The 13,206-nt window shown below is 44.7% G+C and overlaps 5 protein-coding genes across 5 annotated transcripts; 3 read left to right on the top strand and 2 right to left on the bottom strand.

Annotated features, from left to right (window-relative positions):
- Nucleotides 1-1,379: 1,379 nt before the first annotated feature.
- Nucleotides 1,380-1,989, bottom strand: N7511_009411 (uncharacterized protein; the record flags this gene model as incomplete). The annotated part of the gene is made up of 3 exons (XM_057131788.1): nucleotides 1,380-1,454; nucleotides 1,514-1,853; nucleotides 1,904-1,989. The coding sequence occupies 3 exons, from the start codon at nucleotides 1,987-1,989 to the stop codon at nucleotides 1,380-1,382; spliced, it is 501 nt and encodes a 166-aa protein (XP_056979776.1).
- A 1,686-nt stretch (nucleotides 1,990-3,675) lies between these two features.
- On the top strand, nucleotides 3,676-6,801 carry N7511_009412 (non-ribosomal peptide synthetase; the record flags this gene model as incomplete). Its single annotated transcript, XM_057131789.1, has 1 exon — nucleotides 3,676-6,801. The coding sequence occupies one exon, from the start codon at nucleotides 3,676-3,678 to the stop codon at nucleotides 6,799-6,801; it is 3,126 nt and encodes a 1,041-aa protein (XP_056979777.1).
- Nucleotides 6,802-7,322: 521 nt separating this feature from the next.
- Nucleotides 7,323-8,876, top strand: N7511_009413 (uncharacterized protein; the record flags this gene model as incomplete). Its single annotated transcript, XM_057131790.1, has 6 exons — nucleotides 7,323-7,557; nucleotides 7,631-7,872; nucleotides 7,938-8,231; nucleotides 8,294-8,441; nucleotides 8,501-8,645; nucleotides 8,702-8,876. The coding sequence occupies 6 exons, from the start codon at nucleotides 7,323-7,325 to the stop codon at nucleotides 8,874-8,876; spliced, it is 1,239 nt and encodes a 412-aa protein (XP_056979778.1).
- A 450-nt stretch (nucleotides 8,877-9,326) lies between these two features.
- N7511_009414 (uncharacterized protein) lies at nucleotides 9,327-11,154 on the top strand (the record flags this gene model as incomplete). Its single annotated transcript, XM_057131791.1, has 6 exons — nucleotides 9,327-10,010; nucleotides 10,070-10,282; nucleotides 10,351-10,536; nucleotides 10,608-10,714; nucleotides 10,797-10,936; nucleotides 11,009-11,154. 6 exons carry the CDS (start codon nucleotides 9,327-9,329, stop codon nucleotides 11,152-11,154), a joined length of 1,476 nt encoding a protein of 491 aa, XP_056979779.1.
- A 353-nt stretch (nucleotides 11,155-11,507) lies between these two features.
- On the bottom strand, nucleotides 11,508-12,566 carry N7511_009415 (PT domain-containing protein; the record flags this gene model as incomplete). The annotated part of the gene is made up of 1 exon (XM_057131792.1): nucleotides 11,508-12,566. One exon carries the CDS (start codon nucleotides 12,564-12,566, stop codon nucleotides 11,508-11,510), a length of 1,059 nt encoding a protein of 352 aa, XP_056979780.1.
- Between the last annotated feature and the right edge of the window lie 640 nt (nucleotides 12,567-13,206).

Consider the following 13,206-nt stretch of genomic DNA (forward strand, 5'->3'; position numbering starts at 1 on the left):
TATTTCACAGATCAAAGACGCCAATACTCAACTGTACTTGCGCTGCGAAAGTCGATTCTGCACTCTTTTTCTGTCCGCCGGCGAGGACAACTTCCTCCAATCGTCACTCTCGATGGTAATGTTGTTAGAAACACACGCAGAGTTGGAATCCGTACAGAAGAAATCAGATGACAAAGACTCTGGAGGTGTGATAATATCCATTTTCTCCCTAGTAAGGTATTCTCTGCTAGCTGTTGTGCCATGAACTTGTTGAGATAGTCGCAGAGAAAACCTAATTCAGTTGAAAATAGAAGTAGTATCGTATTATTCAAAGCACCGAAAAAGCATGATAAGTGTGTGGGCATATATGATAGACTGTTATAGGCGAAGCGGAAAGATTTCAGCGAATTTGAATTAGCTTGAGTATATAACCAGAAGTGGCAGAACATGATGTGATGCAAAACCACGAATACCTAAAGCTTCTCATTACTAGTGTCGGAATTTTGTGTTACGGTATATCTCGGGACTTGATCTACGGCCATAGATTTGGGCAACTGTCCGCATCTATATTGCTAATACATCACTAAGATATCTCACTCGTATTTTCTAACCGTTAGAATGTCAATTTCTGAGTCCAAAGGGGTTTAATTCTGGAAAGGAACTGGATATGCCTCGAGAAGCAACTAAAATAAAGAAGGCTCTATATTGCCAAACCTGGAGCTGGCCCAACTTGCTTGCTCCAGAGCACATTGATACAGTACTTGCAGTTGATATCTTCATTAGAGGAGCTAGACCAGTATCCCGTACGGATAAACCTCGATCTTGCTAGTTAACTGTGCTACATAGGTGTTAGAAGGTCCAAGCAGTGAAACTAGACCGTCAACATTTCAATCTTTCATGTGTTCAAAGATGTGGTACGGTGGATTTAGTACAAGATACGACGTTTGTCAGTTTCAGCCATCATCTACGAATTGATGAACTATTTGTTGGATCCCGAGACTTTGCGGCTATAAATAGACCATTTATTTTTGGGTTGAGTAGGCTTATTCTTTTTTGATATTAGGGTTCATGTAGCTTTAGAGCATAAGTTAATGTGTAATATGTTGGTACTTTTCAGTTGCTAGAGTGAATTGTAATTAATATCAGAGGTATTCAAGCCCTAGCATTGAACCATGGGATTAATTTATGTCTTGAACAACCTTATTGAAGCGCGTAGACTCAATGATTTATTTCTTGTCAACAAGATACCACTCTGAATTCCCCAAGATCAACAAATGAATTAGCTAAATTGAAACTCATAGTGTCAGCCTTTAATGCAAAAAAAGGTTGATAGAAATATTAGCTTGTAGAAGAAGCAAATAGGATCGATACACCAAGTCAATCACAAGTCGTATCTTGCATCAGATAATATGCTCAACCTGACTCTTGATTAAAAATTCTGCCTTGGTTTGAACTTCACAGAAGAAGGCAATCGCCTGTGTGATTGATTGTTACCTAAGCTTTATCCCCAAATATAGCGAAATTTGTTACATACCTGCGCCGTTTTGAATTGTGCTTGTCCCTCATCACTATATGCAAAACTCACTCGGTAGTCCTTCTCTGAATCGATAAAGGAAGGATAGTTGACCAAATCCTGGGTCTTTTCTGAGTTAACAAATAGATTGATATTATTCAACTCCGTCTCATCCCTTTCACATTCAGACAAAGCCTTCAAATCGTCTGGCATAATAGTCAACGCATCGACTCCAGCAAGCATGAGTAGCTCATCAAGCCCCAATGTCGCGCAAGCCTTGACTCTAGTGGGCAAATTGTTGTCTCGATAAAATTTCTGTGCTTTCACGCAGACGTCAAAGATGGGGTTCTTGTCTAAATACCTATTGACCGTTAAAAATATCACTTGATCGCTGTCAAGTTCTGAACTCACCCTGGAACCATTTGAATTTTTAGTTCATGAAGAAACGGCGAAATTGAAATGCAGCCTGCCTCCCCAGCTAAAATTGCTTGCTCCATCGAAAACAGAGTCGTGGCAAGTGATTTAATTCCATATCTTTGAAGCTGACGTGCAGCTTGCATTCCTTCCCATGTTGCGGGTATCTTAGTAACGAGGCGCGTCGTATCAAATGATGGCTCGGCGATTTGGCAGATGCGATGGAATCCTAAATCTGTATTCAGTACCGAAACTTATAGGTAGTTCGCTGAGAAATGAAGTTTGCGTTACTTTGAGCGTTGAGAACAATATCGCGAGTATTGTAAGAGTAATTTGGGTTTACCATAACATGGACATCCCCATGAACGGTCTGAATCACTTCAAGGGCAAGTAAAACCCCCCAAATTGCCCATTAGTTCATGAAAGTGTGTGTGAGAGACGTAAAGCGACTCACTGCTATCTCCACAGCAAGTTCCACAAGTGTGATAGTAGCCAATTGGTGGTGAATCGCAATCGCCAATGCGATCGACTTATTCAGCACTGCTTTTCGGTTTGGCTTCGCAATCTCTGCGTATACCTCGAACTACCTTCTTAATTGGCATTTTAACAAAAACTGGAGTTTTTTCATAGAAGATCAAACCTGGTTGCCAGTGGCATCGTGACATGGTCCGATTTCCTTGGACACTAATTTCACCTTCAGTCTCTCGATCACTACTTCATATTCGCAGGGAGATTACCTTCAATATCATAAGTATCGATATCCACCTGGGTTCGAGACCGAAGGTAGTCCAATAGATTGACAGGAGTCATGATGATTGTCGTAAAGGTCGTTCTTTTTGCGCGTGTGGCTTAGATTCCGAACATCGTAAGATCGATTCCTTTCTGAGTGATCTTAAATAAACAAGAAATTATACTTTTTCTATTAATGTGTAACAATACCATTACGTTTGTACGATATTGTGAAGCAACGTTGACTCACGACCTCACGCTACACTGCATATCACGATGCGTATACAAGGCCTACCTGCCACCTGATGAGTGAGCAAAAGAGTGACTATTACGCTTTATATTGAATTATTCTCAATGTATCCTGCTATAATAAAACTTGAAGAACTAAGATTACTGCGATGCACGTAGAGTGAAATGTACTGTCAGACCAAGGGAAGTACCTTACATGTCGAGATTGACAATTAACCATAGCCCACGTTACTCTATGTTTTATTAGATAGACCGGGCGTTTCATGTAGTGCGATGTTTAATTGCGCCAACGAGAGCCAATATTTGTTGTCAATTGGATGAAATTATAAAGTTTCACGGCATTCCGTATTCCGAAGCTACGAGATCATCAGCGACATTTCGAAAAGAATTAAAAACCTCCTGCACCGTAATTTTCGTTTTTCTAATTAAAATTCTACGAGCTCTAGGCGTAGTCAGCGATGAGCAAGAGCTTCGGGTATGCAATTTGACCTTAAGAATATTGGTGACATAGTTCCGAATGAAGGGTCCACATGATCTTGTGCTTGTTGAAAAAATTGTGATGAAATCAAGAACTGGAATACGGAATTTCGTTCTTATTGGCTTGGTAATATACCCAAACAAGATATAAGAAGGAGTTGAAAGATGCACCCAGCGATGTAGCAATTTGCATCTTCATTGGCGCGGTTATACAATTCTATTAGTCTTGGACGTGGACTGAACGCATCATCTGATAGTCTTAAACCAAGGAACGAAACACCTTTTCATATCTTCATTTCCGATAATCATTCATCATGTCGCCATCTTTGGAAAGTTCACTTGATGAAGGCGAATTTGATGGGCAATTTCAACACGGCTTGGCGAGACTCATCCAGACAAATACACAAATCTATAGCGATAACGTCGCACTCGAACATGGTCTAGAGAAAGTCACCTATACTGGTCTTCACCGAAAAGCTCAGTATCTTCATCACCGCATTCAGGCACATTATATCCGCTGCGAGGAGCCAATTGGGATATTAGCTTCGCAAGGCATCAATCAAGTTGTGGCACAGGTTGGAATCATATATGCCGGGGGATCATGTGTACCACTTGATATTGAGAAACCAGACTCCCACTTGGAGGATATGCTTCTGAGTCTTGAGTGTTCACTTATCCTAGCAGACAAGAACAATTGCCGCCGATTGAAAAGCTTTCAATGCATTCCAATAGACCATATGTCAGAGCAGTGTGAAGAGTGGGACGATTTCACAGTCTCGAACAACCTTGAGCATTGCTGTTCGCACATACTGCACACCTCGGGGTCAACAGGAAAGCCGAAGGCCGTAGAGGTTCTGGCTGCTGGCATCATCAACATCTCCAACAATGCAGCCTTTCAGCCAATTGGTAGAGGATATAGCCGTGTTGGCCATGCTTCTGCAATTACTTTCGATGTTTCCTTATGGGAAATATACGGGTCAATCCTTCAGGGCGGTACCCTCGTGATATTTGACAAGCAGGTCATGCTAAACCCCGAAGCATTCCGTGAGAAACTGCGGGATTTGCATGTCGACGTGATGTGGCAAACTACAAGCCTTTTAGCGACTATCACCCATGTATGCCCGGACGCATACGCTGACATGGATTGTCTATTGACTGGAGGTGAGGCAATCAACCCTCATGTCATTCGCAGAATCTTTGCAAATGGCCCACCCAGGAGAATATTCAACGTGTATGGCCCGACTGAAGCTTCGTGCTTCGCGATGTTTCATCAGGTGCGCGAGTGTGAAGCTGGATCTGGTATTATCCCAATCGGCAAACCGTTCCACAATTACGCGATTCATGTTGTGGACAAAGATTTGCATCAAGTGCAGCAGGGCGAGGTGGGTGAGTTGGTGATTGGGGGAATTGGGGTCTCAAGAGGATACCCAAAAGACCCTGAAAAGACAGCAGAATCCTTTGTAATCAGCCAAAGCCTCAAAGTCGATCATCCACGAGGTACTGGTCGTTTATATCGCACTGGCGACTTTGCTCGAATCAATCATGAAGGCTTGTTCGAGTATATTGGTCGGATGGACAATCAAGTCAAGATTCACGGCCACCGAGTAGAGCTGGAGTCAGTCGAGCTACTACTTGTGGAAACCAAGCTTGTCAACTCTGCCGTGGCACTGAAAATGGAAATGGAAGAGTCTCAGGGCGGGACTTTTTTGTTGGCGTATGTGGTACCCGCATCGCAAGAATGCGATACTCAATCCATCCGGGATGAATTTTCAAGAAAGGCACCAAACGCCATGGTCCCCCGTCTTGTTCTTTCATCAAATATTTCCCTTACCAGCAGTTGTAAGGCTGATCGAAAAGAGCTTGCTGTTAAATATCGAACTTTGATTGAGTCCACCCGTCTAAGTCGTATCCATCACACAGCAGTGGATTTGACAATTACAGAGCGTCAGCTACAATTTATCTGGTTGGATCTACTAGGACTTCCCATTCGAACTCTCCGCCGAGATGATGATTTCTTCGGATTGGGTGGCACCTCCCTACAGGCTGCCGGTCTTTTTTCGAAGATTCGATCCTTCATGGGAACCAAATTGACCATGAAATCACTATTTGACCATCCTACCTTGCTTGAAATGGCGAGCTTAATTGATGGTCAGCAAAACGGAGTCACGCATGGGAATGCTGAACGGGAGACCTTGTTACAGGACATTCAACTCGGCAACAACATCAAGCCCATACCAGGCATAGTTCCCGACTGGACATCTGAATCTGAAGGAAATGTGATTTTGACAGGCGCAACTGGATTCCTGGGAATTTTTATGCTGGCGGAACTTGTTGCCCGTCCTTACGTGAGGAGTGTTGTGTGCCTTGTTCGTGCGAGTGACCATATTACAGCCTTGTCCCGAATAATGGAGACTTTGGAAAAGTATCGCATTCGACTCAATAGCCAGCAAAAGATCAAGATCTTAGCCTCGCCGGCCGATTTCGCTACCCCGGACCTGGGCTTGGGCACGCTGGAATACGACAGGCTTGCAGTCTGGGGAAGTGTCATATTTCATCTCGGAGCCCACGTTCATTACGTACAGCCTTATCGGCTACATCGTGCTTCAAACGTCCTTGGAACAATCCATGTTCTCCAATTTGCGAATTCTGGACGTCTCAAGGGTGTTCACTATACTTCCAGTATTAGTGTGTATGGGCCGACCGGTTTTCTGACTGGCAGAGACTTTGTGGCAGAGGATGAGAAGCCAAAATCTCACATTGATGCGATACTCCTTGATACAGGCTATGCTCAAAGCAAATTTGTTGCCGAATCAATCGTGTGGGGTGCCATTGAAAAGGGCTTTCCGGTCAGCATCTATCGCCCAACAACTGTGTTAGGGCATTCAAAGAAAGGTACAACAAATCCCAATGACCTTTTTGGGCGAGTCGCGTCTACATCGATACAGATGGGCCAGTTTCCACTCCTAGTGGGAGTTCATGAAGGCTTTGTGTCGGTAGACTTTGTGGTCTCCTCGTTGCTATCCACTGCCATATCAGAAGCCAATCATGGACATGCATACAACCTAACCCATCCAAGATGCGACAAGACACTGGATGTCTCAGATACGCTTAAACTTCTCAACAGCTTGATTCCTTCATCTCCGATGCAAGGTGTTTCATTCTCAGAGTGGGTTAGTCGTCTCTCTCAACACGATAGACATAGCGCTTTGTACCCCTTGATTCCATTTTTGGAAGAACAAGTAGTCAACTGTTTGACACGATGGGAGGCACAAAAAGACACGCCGATATGGGGAACCGCGAATTTGCGACGCGCTTTATTGACCTCTGCAGCCCCGATGTCTTTGGAGTGCCCGGGCCTTGAGACTTTGCTTCCGAAATATTTGAGCGATTGGCAAAGGTCTTGTTCGAATGGAAAGGAGATGACTTCTGATAAAAGCTAGCCCCAAGTTTCTGTCATGCAGAGACTGACAATTCAGTGTTTCAATCTTTCTGTGAATAAGCACAGTGAATAGTGGAACGAAGTTTTAAATAGTCGCGGCGCCTTTTAAGAGTGAGACCAGAATACAAATCTTTTTTGGATTGATGGCAATCATAAAGATCATGTTTTAGCTGAAAACACCGTGCTTTACTGGTGATTTTCTGTATAGCTGGTGAGATTCTCGAGACATGGCAATATTTGCAGTCTAACTCCATTTCCGGAATTTACGTTTTGCAATGAGAATATAACGTTATGGTGGGAAAACAGCAAGTATTGCATGTTTCCGCTGCGATAACCAGCCCTCATAGCCAATCAATTCAAGAATCTTTAGAAGGCGTTAGTAGCGCATGGCTCATTCGGAGGTTAGTATGGCGTGCGATGTGCTCAGCTGGTTTGTCTCAGCCATTTCTTATAAACCTCTTGTTCCCACTTTTATAAAGCAAATCCTAGGAAACTGCCGGCATTATAGAGTATATTTCAAAAATGGGTGGTAAAGAGATAACCTCAGTTGCTATAATTGGTGGAGGCCCAGGGGGACTTGGAACCGCCATTGCTCTGTCGCAGCTGCCGTTCCTACAGGTAACTCTCTATGAGAAGAACCCAGAGCCAAGAGAAGCTGGTGCTGGACTGAGTCTGAGCACAAATGCATGGAGGGTGCTTGATTTACTAGGGGCCAGTGAGATGGTCAAGGGGGGTCCAAATCAAACACTCACCAAAGGTGAGTGTCAATTTTGCAATTATTGAGGGAACCAATCTCATATCTTGAAATACTACCAGGAATGCATATACAGGGAAAATTCTTAGCGTCATCAAACAGCCGGAAAATTCAGCCGCAGACTCCCGTGGAGCTATCCGTGCTCGCAGGACCCGACTACAGTCGGCCCTGATAGCGAAGGTGCCAGATGGAATTATTCAATACAGCAAGAAGCTTGTGTCACTGGAGAATCTGCCCGGACAAGGAGTACGGATTGCTTTTTCAGACCTTACAGAAACCATCGCGGATATTGTAGTTGGAGCTGACGGAATACACTCTGTTTGTGAAATGGCTTCTTTTTTCACTTTGCTCAAGTAACTGACAAGCTGGCTCAAAAAATCTAGATCGTTCGGAAAAGCCTCTTCCCGAACCATCAGCTTTCATTCACGGGGAATTCTGCATTTCGTGTTCTGGTTCCTAGGTCGCGCCTATCTCAGATCCCAGATATCACTTCCACAACCTCATGGTGGTGGGGAGAAGCTGGTCATGTTTACCTTTCGGATGTAGATGACGAAACTGAACAGGAGAACCCGCTTTTTGAAATCACCATACGGTCATATCGTGAGACTGAGGTCCCAGGCGAGACGGTCCCTTGGGGTATTCCCGCTTCTAACGAGAAAGTGGCATCTCGTGTTCAGGTGAGGGAAACCATTGCTCTACACCTCACCACTGCGTCACATTTGTTGACCTCTCAAAACAGGGCTTTGACCAAAGAATAAGAGATGCTGTCGATATGGTAGCCGAAGGCGAGTGGAGAGAATTTGCAACGTTCGCTGGACCCCGGTTGGAAAAGATCACAGGATGGGATAAGGTTGTCCTGATCGGAGATGCCAGTCATCCTTTGTCTGGTAGGTTCAAAATATCCCAAGATTGACCTCCCAGTAAGCTTTTGCTCACGCGTTCACAGGCGCCTTTGGCTCTGGGGCGACATTTGCTATGGAGGACGGCTGGATTCTCGCTCGCGCACTAGAACGAACACGTTTCACTTCCCATCCCGAGCGTGACGCTCTTGAGATATTTGAATCTATTCGCTCTCCTTACTACAATAAAATGTGAGTTCTGCACCGTGTAGTCCCATATCGAATCTAACCACCACTCTTCCTCAAAGGTATCAACACCTGGACGAAAGCAAAAGCAGAACACAGAGATTCCAAGAGGAAACCAAAGATTTTGATTCAATTTTGCAACACAAAATCGATAGTTTCCTGTACGGAGACAAGGATTTTATATACAATCACGATATCAAGAAAGTCTGGGAGGACTTCTGTACCCAAGAGGACTAGAGAGTGATGCGTATGTTGAGCTCAAGAAACGTTGAAGTGAAAGCGATCGGGGTTTCTTCATCTAATACCGGAAATGGATTGTTGCATAGCAGTCGGACTAAATAATCCTTGTCTATTTTAAAATATTCCCAATCAGCAATAGCTGACTATCAAGAAATACGCTGTGGATGCATTGGGTTCAAACTGGCCTACCCCAATCTCCTCTTTTTGGGGTCATAATCAAAGTATTCCTCTTGGCACCAATGATAGATACTTCAAATGATCAAAGATTACATGTTAAATATTTCGCCATTATCGCACCAGCGGGGAAATAGCCAAACACGGATGATGATACGTGATCCAGTAAACATGTCGTGATGAGGCAGGGATTGTCTGAGGGGTAGCTTTTGTATATCAGCATAACCATATCAGCTAGGAAAAGCAGTCTTGAATATCGAGTGGTCATTCATTATGGCAGGGATCAAGAAAGTTGATCAAAACAGCGCGGTGCTGGAATATAATCCCGAGCACGAGGGAGAGTCAAATTCTCAGTTACCACGCCGCTCATTTCGATCCTTCATCTGGGACACAGATACTCACTTGAAGTCACCCGAAGAGCGCCGACTACTTCTCAAACTAGATGCTGCCATTCTCAGCATTGGCTGTCTGGGTTTCTTCATGAAATATTTGGACCAGGGCAACCTTTCAAATGCTTATGTGTCAGGCTTACAAGAAGCCCTATCGATGTACGGCAATGAGTATACATACGCCGGGACTGCGTATACGGTCGCTTATGCTGCTATGCAGATCCCCAGTACTCTGATTATTCAACGTGTTCGACCTAGTATATGGCTTGCAGCGATGGAAGTTGGCTGGGCTATATTCACTTTTGCGCAGGCTGGCATGCAAAATGTCGGAGAGCTTTATGCTTTCCGCTTCCTCGTCGGATTCTTTGAAAGTTCATTTTTCCCTGTACTGTTGTATGTCTTGGGAAGTTGGTATACTAAAACAGAGCTTGCAAAGAGGGTTGCCCTTTTTCATATGACAGCACCATTGGGCTCTGCCTTTGGTGGATACCTACAAGCTGCAGTGTATAAGAATCTCAATGGGGCCCATGGGCTGGCTGGATGGAGGTGGTTATACATTGTCTGCGGGGTTAGTTAAATCAACAGACTTTGATGCTATGTTATATGTGCTGACTATCATAATTACAGTGCATGACCATTCCTGTCGGAATTGCAACCTACTTTTTGCTTCCTGATACCCCATTTACCACGCGTGTGTGGTATCTCTCGAAGAGCGAACGCAACCTTGCTGAAGAGCGAGTTCGGAAGGCGGGAAAAGCAGCACCGGCGAACATAAATTTAGCGACATTCAAGAGAATTCTTAGCTCATGGAAGTGGTACGTTTTTGTTTTTGGATATGTGGTAAGTGCCCGACGTATTTCCCGTTTGAAAGAAGAAGATAGTGCTTGACTAATGCACTTAACCTACAGTTATACGGATCATCGTGTGGAAGCGGCAGCTACTTTGCTATCTGGCTCAAATTTGAGGGTTTCTCAGTCGTTGATCGAAACATCATCCCAACTGGAACTTCTTTGATTGGTGCGGCCTGTGTTGTACTCTGGGGTTTCCTTTCAGATTATACTGGGAGCAGATTTGCTTTCGTTATTATACCGCTTGTGAGTGCTCCCAACATCAACATATTTTTGGAGCGTTTGGAAATATTGCTGACAGATATTGTGTTCCCAAGATTCTCGGACTTGTTCCTAACGGTATTTTGGCCGCGTGGCCTGCGAGTGTTCCCCTAAAAGAATTTGCATTCCTAACGACGAACGTTCAACTTATGACAGCCGTGTTGTAAGTGAATCATCTGGGAGATATCAACACACCACAACTATGATAAGTCTGAAATTTGCTGACTTTCTCTGGTCTCCGCTAGTTACACTTGGGCTAACGAAGTATGTGCCGACAATAACGAAGAAAGAGCAGTTGTCGTTAGCAGTATGAACGGTTTTCAGTACGCTGTGGCTGCTTGGCTACCCATTGTGATTTTTCCACAGACGATGGCTCCCAGCTTCCGTAAGTTGATTGTTTTTTTATTTCCAGGACAGAATGCTTCAACCTAAATTTATAGCTAATTTCAATTTCTAGGTTACGGATTTCCAGCAACCTTTGGACTGGTCATTGCCGCAATATTTGGCGTCATTATCATTCAATTCTTTGTTCTTCGTGATAGCAGAAAGACCAAAGGAAGGGTCATTTTGACTGAAGAGCCAAATCAGACCGAGGTGGCTTAGTCTCCATATGCTCACCAAAACACAGCGTACCAACAACTCATGCCAAGACAGAGTAGCAGGCCTATGACAATTGATCTCTAATCAGTTGTTGAGCGAGAGCAAATTTCCTCTTATTTCTATATCCTACGAATGCATTCTCTAGGTTCAATTGCCGGCTTCAAAATTTCAAAATTTTCGAAATTGAAACAATTGTTATCTCACATTAACTTGTAACCAGAATTCAATACACCACAGCCATGCAAAAGAAGTTTATTAAAAAAAGAAATATCACGAATCTAATGATACAGAACTGTGCAGTATGAAGTACGCTCTACCGGTTGCGCTCACTTTTCTATTTTAGCCTCTTGTTCGATCTATTCCTCCATCTGGTCAACATTCATCAAGGCACTGAACTCTTCTTCATACTCCGCGTCCTTCATTGATTCATCCATGGGCTCACCAATGATGTCATCATTTGGATTATGCATCGCCACATACATGGACTCACCTTGTTGCTCGGTCTGTTCTTGTATCGCAGGCGCCAAACTTGCTCTGTAAGTTGGACCTCCTTCAACTTCTGCTTGATCAGCAGCGATGGCTTGCTGTAAAAGTGCGATATCTTCATATCTCATGGCCAATTCTTCAGTGGAGAGTTCCAGTCCCATTTGCGTATTAGCAGGGTGCTGTGTTGGGTATTGTGGGGCCTCTTCGGCCTGACCTGTTAGTTGCCATGTTAGCGGTCCTGCCAGCTGAGCTATCGGCTGTGGCATCGGCTGTGGTATCGGCTGTGCTACTCGCTGTGCTGTTGGCTGAAATTCTGGCTGCCATCTTAGGTTTGTTAGCCGCCATGTCGGAAGCTCCACTGGTGGTGCTGATGGCTGCCATGTCGGCTGTGCTGTTGGCTGCACTTCTGGCTGCCATCTTGGCCCTGTTAGTTGCCATGTCGGAAGCTCTACCGGTTGTGCTGATGGCTGCCATGTCGGCTGCCATGTCGGCTGCTCTGTCGGCTGCTCTGTTGGCTGCTCTGTTGGCTGTGCTGCTTGCATCTCCTGGCCTCTGTGGATTTCATGCAAATGTCTTAGGTATTCCTTTTCCTCTTTTGATGTTTCGAAGTCCTCCTCTTCATTTTGTTGCTGGGTCTTCGGCTGGGGTTGTACTTGTGGTTGCTGTTGCGCTTGCTCCTGTGTCTCTTGCTCGTTAGCAACCGGTTGTAAAGCGGGATCTATATTTGGGTCAGCTGCAGTAGTTGAAGCTTTAGTTTTGGGAGGTTGAGCGGCCTCATTAATCTTATCTTTCTTGGCTCGCTTCGACGCCTCGTCTGGACTTTTGCTTCGTTGCCGCTTCGCCGAGGACCGTTTTGTGCCTTTGACTTTCGAATATGGAAATGGGTCTCCCTCTCGATTTTGACTTTGAAGATGTAGATGAAGCCGCATTCCATATGGCAGTTCTGTAGTTGGAGCTTGTGGCGTATTTGCTTGATGCTGTGCAACTGGGTTGCTCTGTACTAACGCAGCAGATGTTCCTGACTGAAGATGCTCTGTTGATCCAACGCTCTTTTCCATATCTACCCGGAATTTACGGAAAGGGGTATATTGATCATTTGGGGGAGATTTGTTTTGGGTTCTCTTACCCCTCGGGGCGCTTCGGAGCGGACTACCTCTTCGTTGCAAAAGTTCACCTCGTCGGTGCAGGCCAATGAACTCATCAAGTCTCAACCCCACCAATTGCTGAAGAATATCCTCGACGCGTACTTCTGGTATAGGTGGCACGTAATCCGTAACAGCGGTAGGAAATAAGTACAGTCGACGACGGATGTGCTCTCTGATCGCATCACGTATTGAACTAGACCTAAGCATATTTGCTTGGTCGCTGGGCTCGACTGGTACGACTAGAGAGAAAACATACCTCAGTACTCCTAAAACCGTTCCCAGGGCGGCTTGATCACCGGCGATGTTCAGTTCTTCAAGAATCCTGACTTCTCCTCTTCGCCTGATGCTGTGCTGCAAATTTGATATAAATCTCTCTCGCGCTGACTTCTTGTAGCCTTTCTTTGTCATGATGGGCTATTGGAAC

Source organism: Penicillium nucicola (assembly GCF_028828085.1).
Source record: "Penicillium nucicola strain IBT 29836 chromosome Unknown utg000010l, whole genome shotgun sequence".
Classification (NCBI taxonomy): domain Eukaryota; kingdom Fungi; phylum Ascomycota; class Eurotiomycetes; order Eurotiales; family Aspergillaceae; genus Penicillium; species Penicillium nucicola.